Here is a 14,505-nt window from a genome sequence, read left to right on the forward strand (position 1 = left end):
AAAATGACCAAAAACCAAAGAAAGGTCGCAAATTGAACGTAGAGCAAGTTAAGAGCGCCACTGCTTACGTGAGCAGAAAGTTCAAGGCGTTTTTGATTTCGACCAGGGCAGGGGCTTGTTCTGTGAGCTCAGACTTCAAGGTGAAACCTAACTTATGCGACTCTCTAAGAAGGAAAAATGGAAAATCTACAAAGGGGGGTAAGAAAGACAAGAAGACCAACAAGAAAACAGAAAAGACCGACACACCCGCAACGACCGGTTTCATAAACAATACCAAAACAAATGCAGAAGAGAGAAACAACACACAGAAAAGAATTAAACTGATAAAAACAACGGCAACACCTCCAACACAATCGACTGATCACAACAAAGAAAAGGGAAGGAAGAATGGAAAGAAAAATGGGGTTAAAAACAACAAAAACTGAATCTGCTTTAGTAGATTCACTGTAATTGTATCAATACATTACTTTTTACTGTTAATTAATTAAAGCTAAATCCACAGAATATGTAACTTTAATATATGTTAATGAATGAATTAGTTTTTTTAATGTTGAATATATTTTAATTAATGCATTAATTTTTTAATGTAGATTTAAACCGAGGGTAATCTCATGTTACCCCGTGAGGTATGTGGTATGTGCTGTGCACACTTAATTTTTTTTCATCGGTGCGCTGTTTATTATTATTTTTTTCTTTCATAGGTTGCTCAGGCCAGCCAATGTTCACTAAACGCAAACAATTTTGCAAAAAAAAAAAATAAAATGTAAATACATTAGAAAGATTAAAATATAAAAAAAAAATATTTTTGACATAACAGCTCTTAATTATTAAATCACACACACTCACACAATTATATATATATATATATATATATATATATATATTTATATATATATATACATATGTGTATATATATGTATATTTATAATATATATATATATATATATATATATATATATGTATATACATATATACAGACACACACACACACATGTATATATATATATATATATATATATATATATATATATATATATATATATATATATATATATATATATATGTGTGTGTGTGTAAATATTATCTCAGTTTAGGAAACTTAGTTACGTAAACATATTGTTACAATTTAGCTTGTTGCGCTTTGGACGTTTCGTCTCATTCCGATGCCTAGTATTTACACTTGATATATTTACGTTTTGTATTGCTTATCACTGTTCTTGAATATAAACAAATTTGTAGATTATATATATTTATTTCAATATGTGTCTTACAATTAATCCTTTACTTCATATTTTACAAACTATTATACTATTTACATAATTTAATTATCTCTCTTTGAGCAAAGTAACAGATTATCCAATTAAATTTACTGCTTGTAATAATCAAATTGATTTTAATTGCAAAAAATATGTTAGGCTCGCGTGCCGTCTTTTGATTGGCTAAAGCAAAATCGGCCACTCAAATCTGATCTCTTTTGATATCTACAATTACATTTTTTTTCCTGATTTTAAACGGCATTATATTTTTAGTTAGCTAAACTTCGCTTGTAGCTCTGAAAATATATTTATCACTGTATGTAATTTTTTTCTATACAAATATTTTTTATACATTGCTTTTTTGCTGAATAAACTTTACACATATTGAAACCATTGTTTTTTTTTCTGATCTTACTGTAGTTTTAAAACATTAACGATAAAAGTCATTTTCGTATTGGGCGGTGTGGTCTGGCGGTAGAGCGATAGACTGCTCCCATGAAAGTCTCGAGTTCGAATCCAGTTTTAAGGTAGTAGAAGGATGGGCAGAGTGCTGAACACCCTATCTGTTATATGCCTTAACAGAAACAGGTGAACTCTACTTCACTTCACTCCTTTTCATATTGAACTTTATTTTTTAAATCTATTTTCGTTCATCGCTGCCATTTCGTTCGGGGGGGGGGGGTAGACTTTCTTCGGGGTGGGGGGGAGGGCACCCCGAAGAGATGCCTGGAAGAAACTCTGATCTATGGATAGCAGCCTGTCTGGGGGAAGTCTTGAAGCCAGGTCTGCTTCAAACGGCTGTGGGTAGCCCGAAATGTATAGTGTGTTTAGAGCACACCATTAAATTTAAAGAAAATCAACTGCTTTCCCCATTTGATGTGGCTATAAAAAACGCAATATCTACTTCTGCAGCCAACATAATATATATATATATATATATATATATATATATATATATATATATATATATATATATATATATATAATATATATATATATATATATATATATATATATATATATATATATATATATATATATATATATATATATATATATATATATATATATATATATATATTATAGGGGGACCCAGAATTTTTTTTTGCGGGGTGGGACTTTTTTTCAAGTTCCGCCACTGTCCTTGTCATAATAGTATGTACAACATCTATTTAACTCTTTTACCGTCTCATGACACATTGCATTTGCAACATGTATATGTATACGTATGTGTGTGTGTATACATATGCATGTAGATATATGACCCCCACTCGCTTAAATATGTATATGTATGTGCGTTTGTGTTCATACCTCAATGCACGCGATCGTGCTTGTGTGCGTGTGTGTGCGTAGGCGTGCGTGTGTGTATGTGTGTGCATGAATGTGTGTGTTCGTGTGTGTATAGACAAAAAAAGCACCATGAATTTTTTAAAATCTTTAATTTCAAAAGCTTTCAGCTCTGAGCATAACTTTATTAATCTAGAAATGAAACATCTGTCATCATATATCCCAGTTAAAGAGTTTCACAACATAAAGTTACATGAAAAATAAATCCCAAGGAGGGTCACATTGGCAGTGTTGAGATTAGTATTTCTTGGTAATGTGACTCATTACGGGGGCAGAATATTATTTGCAAAACTCCTCTTTTTCTTCTTCTTCGTTCTAGTGTTGGTTGGAAGGGATTCCCTCCTACACAATAAAACACTACACTTGTTATGTGACAAAGATGGCGATGACTTCGATTTCAGCCCTCTTTTCTTTTTTGGATTTGCTTCCATAGCCTTTGTCTAACCAAGCACAAGCAAGGCAGCAGTTGTTTGATTTTGGAACTCGAGGCTTTTCGGTTCAGCAACCATGAGCTTTACCGACTCGACTTCGCTCTCCCCTAAAAATCTCTGGGATGTTGAGACACTGAGTTTCGGGACCGAACAATAGACTTTCGGGTTAGCAGCAGTGTGCCATATATTTCTACCATTGAAAAGTAACCACAAAAATGCAACACATTCAATTTCACCAAAAAGTGGAAAAAAACAACTAATAAAACGCATATTCAATTTTAAAAGAGGAAATGCTTACAATAATACAAATTAGATGATTAGGTAGAAAAATTACCTAAAACAGAAATCACGATCCAACAATAAAGTACAATATAGAGCTGACATAAAAATAACAAAGAAAAGAAAAACCAAAGACAATAATTTTAAAAACCAAAATAATATAAAAATATGTTAACAAAACAAATCACACTGAATCGCATTGGAATATAGGTAACCTATTTATAAAAAATAAAAACACGAATGGTTATTCGAAAACCAGGTCTTATAAAATATATTACATTTTAATTGGTTGAAAATTTGACGCGTAAATACAAATAGCACGCGCCTACAGGTTAAAAAAATCTCATTGACAACAGCCACAGTAAAAACCACAACAAAACAACTGCAAGGTATGGTTTCTATTTCCTGGTTCGTTCAGTGTACACAACTCTCTACACAAATAGGCACTTGAGAACTCGAGACGCTTACACAAACAAATCGTAATACAAGCACCTCTTCACTGTCTCAAGCAGGTCTCATTTCGTTCAACATAACCTCAATCTTTCTCATCCAGTCCCAAGCTTTTAGGCTTATCATATTATATATATATATATATATATATATATATATATATATATATATATATGTATATATATATATGTATATATATATATATATATGTATATATATACATATACGCAAATATGTAAATAGATACCACCATATATATATATATATATATATATATATATATATATATATATATATATATATATATATATATATATATATATATATATATATATATATATATATTTATATATATATATATATATATATATATATATATATATATATATATATATATATATATATATATATATATACAATATGTATACAAATAAATAAGTACATATATATTTAGATGTATATATGTTACTATATATGTATATGCATATATTTATATATGCATATATGCATATACAAACATGTTTTGTTCATAATTGACTTTCATGTGCTACTCTAATATAACTGAATAAGCTTCCTCTTATATATATATATATATATATATATATATATATATATATATATATATATATATATATATATATATATATATATATATATATGGTTCCATCACAATGATCTCAGGACAAATGATCTCAGACAAAATATCTCAGACAAAATATCTCACGGACAAATGATCTCAGGACAAATGATCTCAGGACAAATGATCTCAAGGACAAATGATCTCACGGACAAAAGATACCAGGACAAAATATATCAGGACAAATGATGTCATGGACAAATGATCTCAGACAAAATATCTCAGACAAAATATCTCACAGGGAAATTTTAATAGTATGTACGATGATTTTAGTTGATTTGAACTTTTTAAAAAAATTAACAGTTAATATCGGTTGTTTACTTTTTTACGCATAAAAATTGTAAATAAATTGAATTTGTGAAACCTAATAAGACATCAAAAGATTTATTAAACTTTGTCATAGCGTTTGATTCGAAAAAAATTATAACAAACTTACTCTTTAGACTGAAAGGTATAATAAATGATAAATAAAGTAATGGTTGTTATACAACATTAAGGTTCAAAACACGCGAAATATTTATCAAAACTGTGAATGGGTCTTCAGGTTCGTAACGTTAAACTATTGTTTTTATTGCATCATCAGCACAAACATAACGTTTACGTTTCTTCGCTGGCACGTACATCAATATGATCACACCTCTCCAATACTATGTGATCATGTATTGTGTGAACTCTTGCTCGACATGTTCGCTGTTTGTTTAAATAAGCATTTGTCACCTGATCACTAAGGTGTGACCGACGCATAACTATTGACTGTTGATGCTAGTTGTATTGTCCATGGAAGGCGGATGTTTTTCCCTTAAGGCATGTCTCTGCTATCAAAGCAGGCGGCGACCTTGATACGAAGGTGTGTCTTTATTGTTATTTCATCCCCTTTGATCTAGTTTCGTCTACCTGACGTGGTACGATTGTCTCATGTTTGGCAAGCTCACCTACGCTGTCTATCGAAAAAAATCTTTAATCTTCGTATACTATATTACTAATACTAACTTTAAAATGTTTAGTGCAAAATAACAAATTTATACGCCAAACAATTATTATATAGGCCTATAAACAATATTAAAACATAATAAACAAAACCATATGACAATCAATAAAAATAAAATTCAGATCAACTAAAATCATCAACTACACTATTAAAATTTAGGTGTGAGATATTTTGTCTGAGATGTTTTGTCTGAGATCAATTGTCTGTGGTATCATTTGTCCTGGTATATTTTGTCCTGGTATCTTTTGTCCGTGAGATCATTTGTCCGTGAGATCATTTGTCCTGGGATCATTTGTCCTGAGATAATTTGTCCGTGAGATATTTTGTCTGAGATATTTTGTCTGAGATCATTTGTCCTGAGATCATTTGTCCTGTCACCATATATATATATATATATATATATATATATATATATATATATATATATATATATATATATATAATATATATATATATAATACAATATATATACAAATAAATAAGTATATATATAGTTAGATGTATATATGTTACTATATATGTATATGCATATATTTATACATGCATATATGTATATACAAACATAAACATATATATATATATATACATATGTATATACATGCGCATATTTATATATGTATATACATACATAAACATTATATATATATATATATATATATATATATATATATATATATATATATATATATATATATATATATATATATATATATATATATATATATATATATATATATATAAGAGGAAGCTTATTCCGTTATATTAGAGTAGCACATATGAAAGTCAATTACGAACGAAACAATAATAAATACCACTACATATTCGGAATAAAATAACCCGTCGAATACTTCAAAAGGTGTTCAGAGATCACTGTGTGGTCTGAGAGTATCAAAGGTCGACAAAGGAAATTGGCGCACAGACGCGAGATGAAATGTTAGAGATGATTTGATTGGTTGGTTTACATGCACTTCCTGGATTATCTGAAGCTGCACCAAACCCGACAGCTGCAGTTATACTTATGTTGGCGTGGATTTTGGAAAATGTTGTCTTTTAGTCTGTATCTAATTTAGCCATGATTTTAGCAAGGGTGGGGGCAACTTATACATTTATGTTAGCAAATATTTTGAAAAATGTTGTCTTTACGGCTGGTGAACGACAAGATGCGCAAAAAAAAATTGCGCAAGGGCATTATTATAACGAGCGTTTATATAAATTAACAAAGAGTGACTACAATTACACTGTAGCATAATACAACATATTTCCACAAAATATAACAAAATTAAACATTATAAGTATAATTAGTTTGTATTTGCGCATTCTTCTGTTTGCGCAATTTTCCGATTGCGCATTTTCGGGGAACCCTTTACAGTTACATTTACTTCACTTTTACCATCAACTCAAGGAATGCATCAATCTTGGTCAAGAAGAAGTTAAATGTTTTGAAACCTATATTATGCCCAAACTACAGTAGTTCCTCCTCAAATAGACATATTGGAAGCCTGTGTATAGTCCAATTAAGTAAATTTACTAATTTACTAGTTTTAATTTTTTTAAAGTGAAATTAATTCATAAAAACAATGGGTCAAATTTTAAGCCAACGACAAAACTGAAAAGATTAAGGGAATACAATGGGAGGCTGCCCTTAATACTGTGTACTAAACTCTTACAGGGGACGGCGTGGCCTAGCGGTAGAAAGCTAGACGGCTAACCCAATAGTCTCATGTTGCAGTTCGGGCTCAAGTCAGTAGAATATCTCGAGTCCACCCTGATGAGCCGAACACACGTTAGGGAAACAAAGGCCGCTGGTCTTAGTGCTGACCACACTATCCCTTCACTTGCTGAGGTCGCTTCTTCTTCGTCCTTAATTTTTAGTGTTGGAAGGGATCAAGCCTTATCTGCCAGAGGGTTTGAATTCGAACCTTTTCTTTTTCGAATTTAACAACCATGCACTTTGCACACTCGACCACGTCTCCAACACAATTAAGTATAGGTGTCAACTGGTTATGCGCCATTGAGGCTATTGACTCCGATTTCAGCCTGCTTTTCTTTTTGGATATTCTTACATAGCCTTTGTCCAACCAAGAACAAACTACAAGGCAGCAGTTGTTTGATTTTGGAGTTGTCTCTCCTAGAAGAGTGGCTGTCCCCAGCTAACGAACCCTATCTGCCCGAGGGTTCGAACTCGAGACTTATCGTTTAGCAAAAATGAGCTTTACCGACTCAACCACACCGACCCAACCGAGGTCTCTTACGTAGATGAACTCTACTTCATCTGCCCCATGTGTCTTTGTCACGAATTGGAAAATATGATCATGATGACGAAACTGTTACACCGATCATTACAAATACAAGTCGTTTACTTTTAATGACAACTCATAACCCAACTGTCATCTTTAACGGCCTGCATAATGAGTGACATCCCATATTTAGAAAAGAATTATCGCTGTCGCCTTGCATATTTTGACATACCACTTCAACCCTAAAGTAGTTTCCCTTCTCCACAATGAGCAGACCACTTATCTCTACGGGTGAGCTTAACTCTACTCCACCACCGTAACCGAAAGTCCACTTTATGCCAAATTGTAGACAATTGTTTTTTACGCAGAAACACATTGTACACATATTTTAACCAAGCGTGGACTACTTATCCCTACGTAGGGCTAAACCGCTGACCCCTAGCCCATATGTTCCGGATTTATCAGAATCCAAGTTTTTGAAAAAAAAACACTGCGGCTATTTTCGTAAAGCTAGAAAATTTGTTGGACAATTCCTCGATTGAGCAAAGTTCGTAAAGATGGTTTAGTTGGGACATAACGGACGTGGTCAGGGTATTTATAAGCAGGACGTCAGGCATGGGATCAAACACAAACTTGTCAAACCATGGCTTCAAAGATCATTCTCTTCGCTGGTAATTTCAGCAGATCTATAGAACTGTTTTAAGAATATAGAGTTAAAACACTCGTTTTATACAATTAATACATTTGAAAATATATAGTTAATTTAAAAAAATAACATTTGTTTAAAGCGAAAATTGTGAACTTACGATAAAAAATAGATGACAGCGTTTCGATTCGTTGTTAAGAATAAGAATTTATAAGATTTAAAATTATAATTTACTGGTCAAATTTTTTCAGAAAATGGTTTTAATAAAAAGTAGGGCCTATTTATTAAAGTCGTGAATATAACTACATAACGAATTGAACGCGAGAACAGTTACCAACACAGTTTTAGAATTTTCGTTTTTTAAAACAATACCAAAAATTAAACCATAAATTATCATCACTGCTACAAAATGTATGCAATTTATTTTTTACCCTCTATGTACGTTAATTTACCACAATTTAACCCGACTTAACTCTTTAAACAGTGCTTATGTCTGAGGTCGGCCTGACCCAGGCTCTGACTAGATCTGAGGAGTGTAGCCTGTGTTTCTATGTAGACAACTTCAAAGCCGAGAACGCCAGACTACTCAATCTACTGGTAATTTGAGATATTTTAATCATCGATATTTTCAATTATGACAATTATCAGCTATTTTCATTAATTCCAATTAAATCTAGTAATATTTTATTTATGCAGGCAATGTTAATTTTAATAGACTGTATCGAAGTATTTCATTAATCAATTTATAATTAATTAAAATAGCTATAATTCCAATGTCACTCTTCAACAGGAGAACATGGCCCTTGATTTGGATCACAATTTGTTTGCTTATCTCCCCGTCAATATGGTGAGTTACTTATTTTTAAAACAATAATATGTTGTAGCTGGGTATGTGATTTTTATCAAAGAACATCCACATGACATAACACAACGTTAAATAACAAATGACATTAGGGAACAGTAAAGAAGATAAACAAATACCAAAAACATTATACGACTGCAAAGATGACGCTGTAACATCAAAGTACTTGACATAAGAGCGCTAGAGCGCTAGTTTGCTAATCCGAAAATCTCGAGCTCAAATTCGGATTAAAGTCAGTAGATCGTCCCTGAGTCTGTCCAGCTCTTATGGGTACCTAACTCACATTAGGGAAAGTAAAGGCGGCTGGGCAAAGTACTGACCACACCTTCCCTTTATATACGGAGGTCAAGGAACATTAGCTCTACTTTATCTGCCTAATGGATCGCTAAGTCAGAAGAGGATTTTTAAATATAAACCACTGGTTATTAGCCGACACATGGTGTGGATGAATTTGTGGGGAATTCAGAAAAACATTCTTTAAATTCTTCGTTACTTTGAATGTTACATCACGTCATGAGGAATTAACTTCTTTTATGTATCTACACGTCGTGTTATGAGCGTAACTTTAACCACAAAACATACATCAAGTGTCTCACAAAGTGCACAACATCAAGTATCTCACAAAGTGCACACCGTCAAGTGTCTCACAAAGTGCACACCGTCAAGTGTCTCACAAAGTGCACACCGTCAAGTGTCTCACAAAGTGCACACCATCAAATGATTTCCGGAGCGTTTATAAGTTTTTCTTTTGTGTGTGAAATCCTGAGGGCTTTTTAAGTTGTGACTCAATTCATTCTTAGTTCATGTGTTGTATTAGATGCATCGTCTCGTAGCGTCGTGTAGTTGTTTTCGTCGCCCGTGTAATGCAAGATAATAAGTGCATGAGAGAAAATAGAAACCCGTGCGAAATTTTCTATTGCTGTTTCATCTGGTATAGGATAAATCAACACTGGTGTAAAGATTTTTTATTTTTTTACGTTGATGTGTATTCTAAAGCAAAACAAACCATTTGTGACTCGTAAGATATAGGATGAGGATGAAAACGTTTTCAGGTTCAAGTTCCCAGCTAGTAATTTCAACTTTCCCGTTTCGAAATACAACTTTCGGTGTGTTCATATTTTAGTAACACAAATCTCTAGTGTCTACTTATTTAGTGATACACGTTTCTGGTGTCTTACTGTCACTAATGCAAGTTTTTAATGTTTTCACTTTTTGGTAATACAATTTTAAATTTCTTCCCATTTTGGTAATACAATTTTAACTTTCTTCCCATTTTGGTAATACAATTTTAAATTTCTTCCCATTTTGGTAAAGCATTTTAAAAAATTTCTTCCCATTTTAGCAATACATTTTTAAATATTTTTTTTCAATTTTAGTAATACAACTTGTCAATGTCTTCCCATTTTATTAATACATTTTTAATGTCTTTCCGTTGTAAGAATACAATTTTGTATTCACATTAGTATTACAATTTTTTTTGTTTCCCATTTTAGTCATACCGTTTTTAATGTCTTCCCATTTTAGTAATACAATTTTTAACGTCTTTCCTTATTATTGGTGAAGATTTCTGATGTCTTTTCTTTTAGTGATAACATTTTTTGCTGTTCTCCTGTTTAGTAATACAGCTTTCTTATATTTTCCATTTTAGTTATACATTTTCGTGTCGTTTTATCTTGGCCTCTCTTTATTTTTATTTTTTTTGTATAATTAATTTTGAGGATGGAAAAAATTCTATTGTGTTTAATGCTGTTTTACATGTTGTGTGGCTAACGCTAATTTTCTTGAGAAATTGCTCTTTTGTCATTCTTTTCTCGACCCATTCAAAACTTTGTTTAATAAAAAAAAATGTATTAGTGTAAATTAAAATGAATAAAACAGAGATCACATGTTGCGTGTGTAATTTAATTTGTCAATATTTTTAACTTGTAGGACTTACTAATTTATAAAACATTTTTCTTGTGAGTAATAAAATGTATGATATGCAAAAAAAAAGCCAACTGCTTATTGCTAAAAATAAAGTTTCCTTTTTGAACTTGACATTTGATACAGCAGAGAAAGTCAGGAAACAGAGTTTACCTTTTTCAATGACCTCTGAATTGTGTGGGCAGCTCGATGCCCAACCCACCATTACATTCCCTTAACAAAAGCGACGCCAACCGAATTAGCTTCTTGACTAATAGACGACCATTGGGCTAAATTCTGGGAACCGAACTCGAGAATTTCCTGCCATTTCACGCCAATCTGATGCCCGCTTTCAAAGCGAAAAAAGTTAACTTTGGTTACATTTTTACTATTATGTATTATCTATGTTTTCAGAGTATTGATTCTGAAGAGCTCTACCAGAATTTGAATCTTTACCACCTGACCTTCCTTGCATTAGAGAACGATGTTTCGACCTACGAACAAACCCCAAGCTACGCGGAAGAGATGAAAATCGCGGAAACGCGAACCTTCCACGCGGATTTCAAAAACAAGTCCAGAAGCGTTGCCATGGAGATCTCCAGCCTGCTGCAAGTACGCCCAGAAAACGTCACGTTGAACACGTCACTTCCGGATCGCGTCACGCCAAGCGTTACGAGCCTGAGCGTCGTGTACGGGGAGAGCTGGTTCGTCAGCGAGCGTTTCGACTCGCTGCTGCAGACTCTGCTCGACTCTTGTGCAGTCTGTGACGCCGGGATGCGTCAAAGACGCGGAGGGGGCAGCAAAAAGAAAACGAAAAAGGGGAAAAAGAACAACAAAAAGAACAACAAAAAGAACAACAAAAAGAACAACAAAAAGAACGATAAGAAGAACGGCAAAAAGGATAAAGGCCAGAAGAAAGGTAAAGGGCAGAAGAAGGGACAGAAAAAGGGCATGGGAAAAGGTGGGAAAAACAAGTCTGTCTAAATCAACAAGTTATTTTTTTAAAGGAAAAAAAGGTGCATGTCTCATTTTAAGTTTAATTTAATTCATTGCTTTTTTTTAAAATTCTCTGTTGTTGATTTTTTAAATATTTTTTTTTCATTATGGTATGTCTTTATTATACAAAGTTAATTTTTTGTTACGAAATATATATTTTTTTTATTTTGAAAATAAAATGTGTTTTTTTTATTGAATAAGTTAATGATAGTTTTAGTGTACAAAAATGACAGTAAAGTAAAAGTATGTTGAGAAATGTTTACAGTATCTAAGATATAGTTGTGTTCAGGTCTTACATTAGCTGTGTAAATAATTATGTTGCACTTTGATAAATGTGATAATAGCATTTTTAAAATCAACTGTTTGCTGTTTCTATTGTAAAATATTGCACCATTGTCAAATGTTGTACCACTGTCAAATGTTGTACCACTGTAAAATTTTTGTACCACTGTCAAATGTTGTACCAATGTAAAATGTTGTACTACTGTAAAATGTTGAACCACTGTAAAATGTTGTACCAATGTCAAATGTTGTATCAATGTAAAATGTTGTTTCTATGTAAAATGTTGTTTCACTGTAAAATGTTGTACCAATGTAAAATGTTGTTTCTATGTAAAATGTTGTTTCACTGTAAAATGTTGTACCACTGTCAAATGTTGTTTCACTGTAAAATGTTGTACCACTGTAAAATGTTGTACCATTGTAAAATGTTGTACCATTGTAAAATGTTGTACCAATGTAAAATGTTGTACCAATGTAAAATGTTGTACCACTGTAACATGTTGTAGCAATGTCAAATGTTGTATCAATGTAAAATGTTGTTTCTATGTAAAATGTTGTTTCACTGTAAAATGTTGTACCACTGTAAAATGTTGTTTCACTGTAAAATGTTGTACCATTGTAAAATGTTGTATCACTGTCAAATGTTGTACCAATGTAAAACGTACCATTGTAAAATTTTGTACCACTGTAAAATATTGTACCAGTGACAAATGTAGCACCGCTAAACCATTCTGCACCATTGAAAAATGTTTAAACTCTTGTACCAATACATTAATATACCATTTAACCAATGAATTATGTTGTACCATAAAAATATGTCCCACAAAATCCTGAGGGTAAACTCAGACCGTGACTTGCCTCTAAAAAGTTGCAAGAACAGTATGTGCTATGCACATGAAATTTTATGTTTTAATTATGTCTAGTATTCCGGAGATTGCATTTAGTTCAGTAGATGTTGTGAATATCATTTTGTAATTAATTTAGCTCAAATTTTAATTAAATAAATGGTATATTTTATAAATAGAATGTAAAAACTTTGTCTTATTGTAGAAGCTTGATATGATATTTTGTATTAATATATCTATATATATATACATTTTTACAGTATGTATGGTTTATATACAATAATCACCCCAAGTTAGAATATTTAATGTAACTGTATTATCATTTAAACTAACATCTTTTATCCTAAATAGACGAGTGTTTTAAACTATTAACAAATGTATGTACAAAAACTAATAACGACACTATTCAAATGTTAAAACATGTAAATAGATTAAAGATAGTGATAGCATTATATTTTAATCAAAGTTGACGATTTTTTCAAGAGAGTAAAGTATTTTTTATTAGACTTCATTACTTTAGCGTTTGTTAACGTTTAAAAATTGTACATATTTTTTCTTATTATTCACGTTATTTGTCAAGCACTGCTTTTGAATTAAACACTTATCTACAAACTTGAGTTCATGTGTTTTATAAATACAAGAGTGAGTACGGTCGATAGTGAGTTTGTGTATATGGCTGAGGGAATTTTTTTATCACCAGCTGATTTATTTCTTGAAGCTTTAATAACCAACTGAACCTTCACATTTCGAATATAAATATTTGTGTACACAGACAGACACCGACACTGACACACACATACACATACAAGCACATACAAACATTTACACACACACACATACACACACGCACGCAATCTCGCACGCACACACACATACACAAAAATACACACACTCAAATATGTAAATAGATACCACCATATATATATATATATATATATATATATATATATATATATATATATATATATATTTATTTATTTATTTATTTATTTATTTATTTATTTATTTATTTATTTATTTATTTATTTATTTATTTATTTATTTATATATATATAGAGAGAGAGAGAGAGAGAGAAAGAGAGAGAAAGAGAGAGAAGAAAGGGAGAGAGAGAGAGAGAGAGAGAGAGATTCGGGGGGTCCGAAATATTTAGGTTCTGTTTTATCTTGAAATGAGTCTCGCTTTGGTCACGTGCTAGTTCTCTTACCGTCCAACCCTACGGGTGCCAGAAAAGATCACTGGGGAATTCCCGCACCACAACAGATACAGGACTATAGCCGCTCTACTCAAGATAGTACCTGTTTAGAATCAACAGGTTTCCGTCTAGACAAAACGGGAAACACAAACGT

The 14,505-nt window shown here is 31.9% G+C and overlaps 1 protein-coding gene across 1 annotated transcript; it reads left to right on the plus strand.

The window, feature by feature from the left end:
- Positions 1-8,241: 8,241 nt before the first annotated feature.
- On the plus strand, positions 8,242-12,019 carry LOC131954432 (uncharacterized). The gene is made up of 4 exons (XM_059318102.1): positions 8,242-8,296; positions 8,756-8,868; positions 9,062-9,118; positions 11,450-12,019. Exons 1-4 carry the CDS (start codon positions 8,269-8,271, stop codon positions 12,017-12,019), a joined length of 768 nt encoding a protein of 255 aa, XP_059174085.1. The 5' UTR covers positions 8,242-8,268.
- The last annotated feature ends 2,486 nt before the right edge of the window (positions 12,020-14,505 follow it).

This window comes from Physella acuta, unplaced genomic scaffold (genome assembly GCF_028476545.2).
Source record: "Physella acuta isolate Inbredline_101_S28 unplaced genomic scaffold, ASM2847654v3 ptg000998l, whole genome shotgun sequence".
Lineage (NCBI taxonomy): Eukaryota > Metazoa > Mollusca > Gastropoda > Physidae > Physella > Physella acuta.

Coding starts and splice junctions, on each gene's coding strand:
- LOC131954432 (XM_059318102.1), top strand. CDS start 8,269: ATGGCTTCAAAGATCATTCTCTTCGCTG. Junction 8,869..9,061: donor CCAGACTACTCAATCTACTG/GTAATTTGAGAT, acceptor ACTCTTCAACAG/GAGAACATGGCCCTTGATTT. Junction 9,119..11,449: donor CTTATCTCCCCGTCAATATG/GTGAGTTACTTA, acceptor CTATGTTTTCAG/AGTATTGATTCTGAAGAGCT.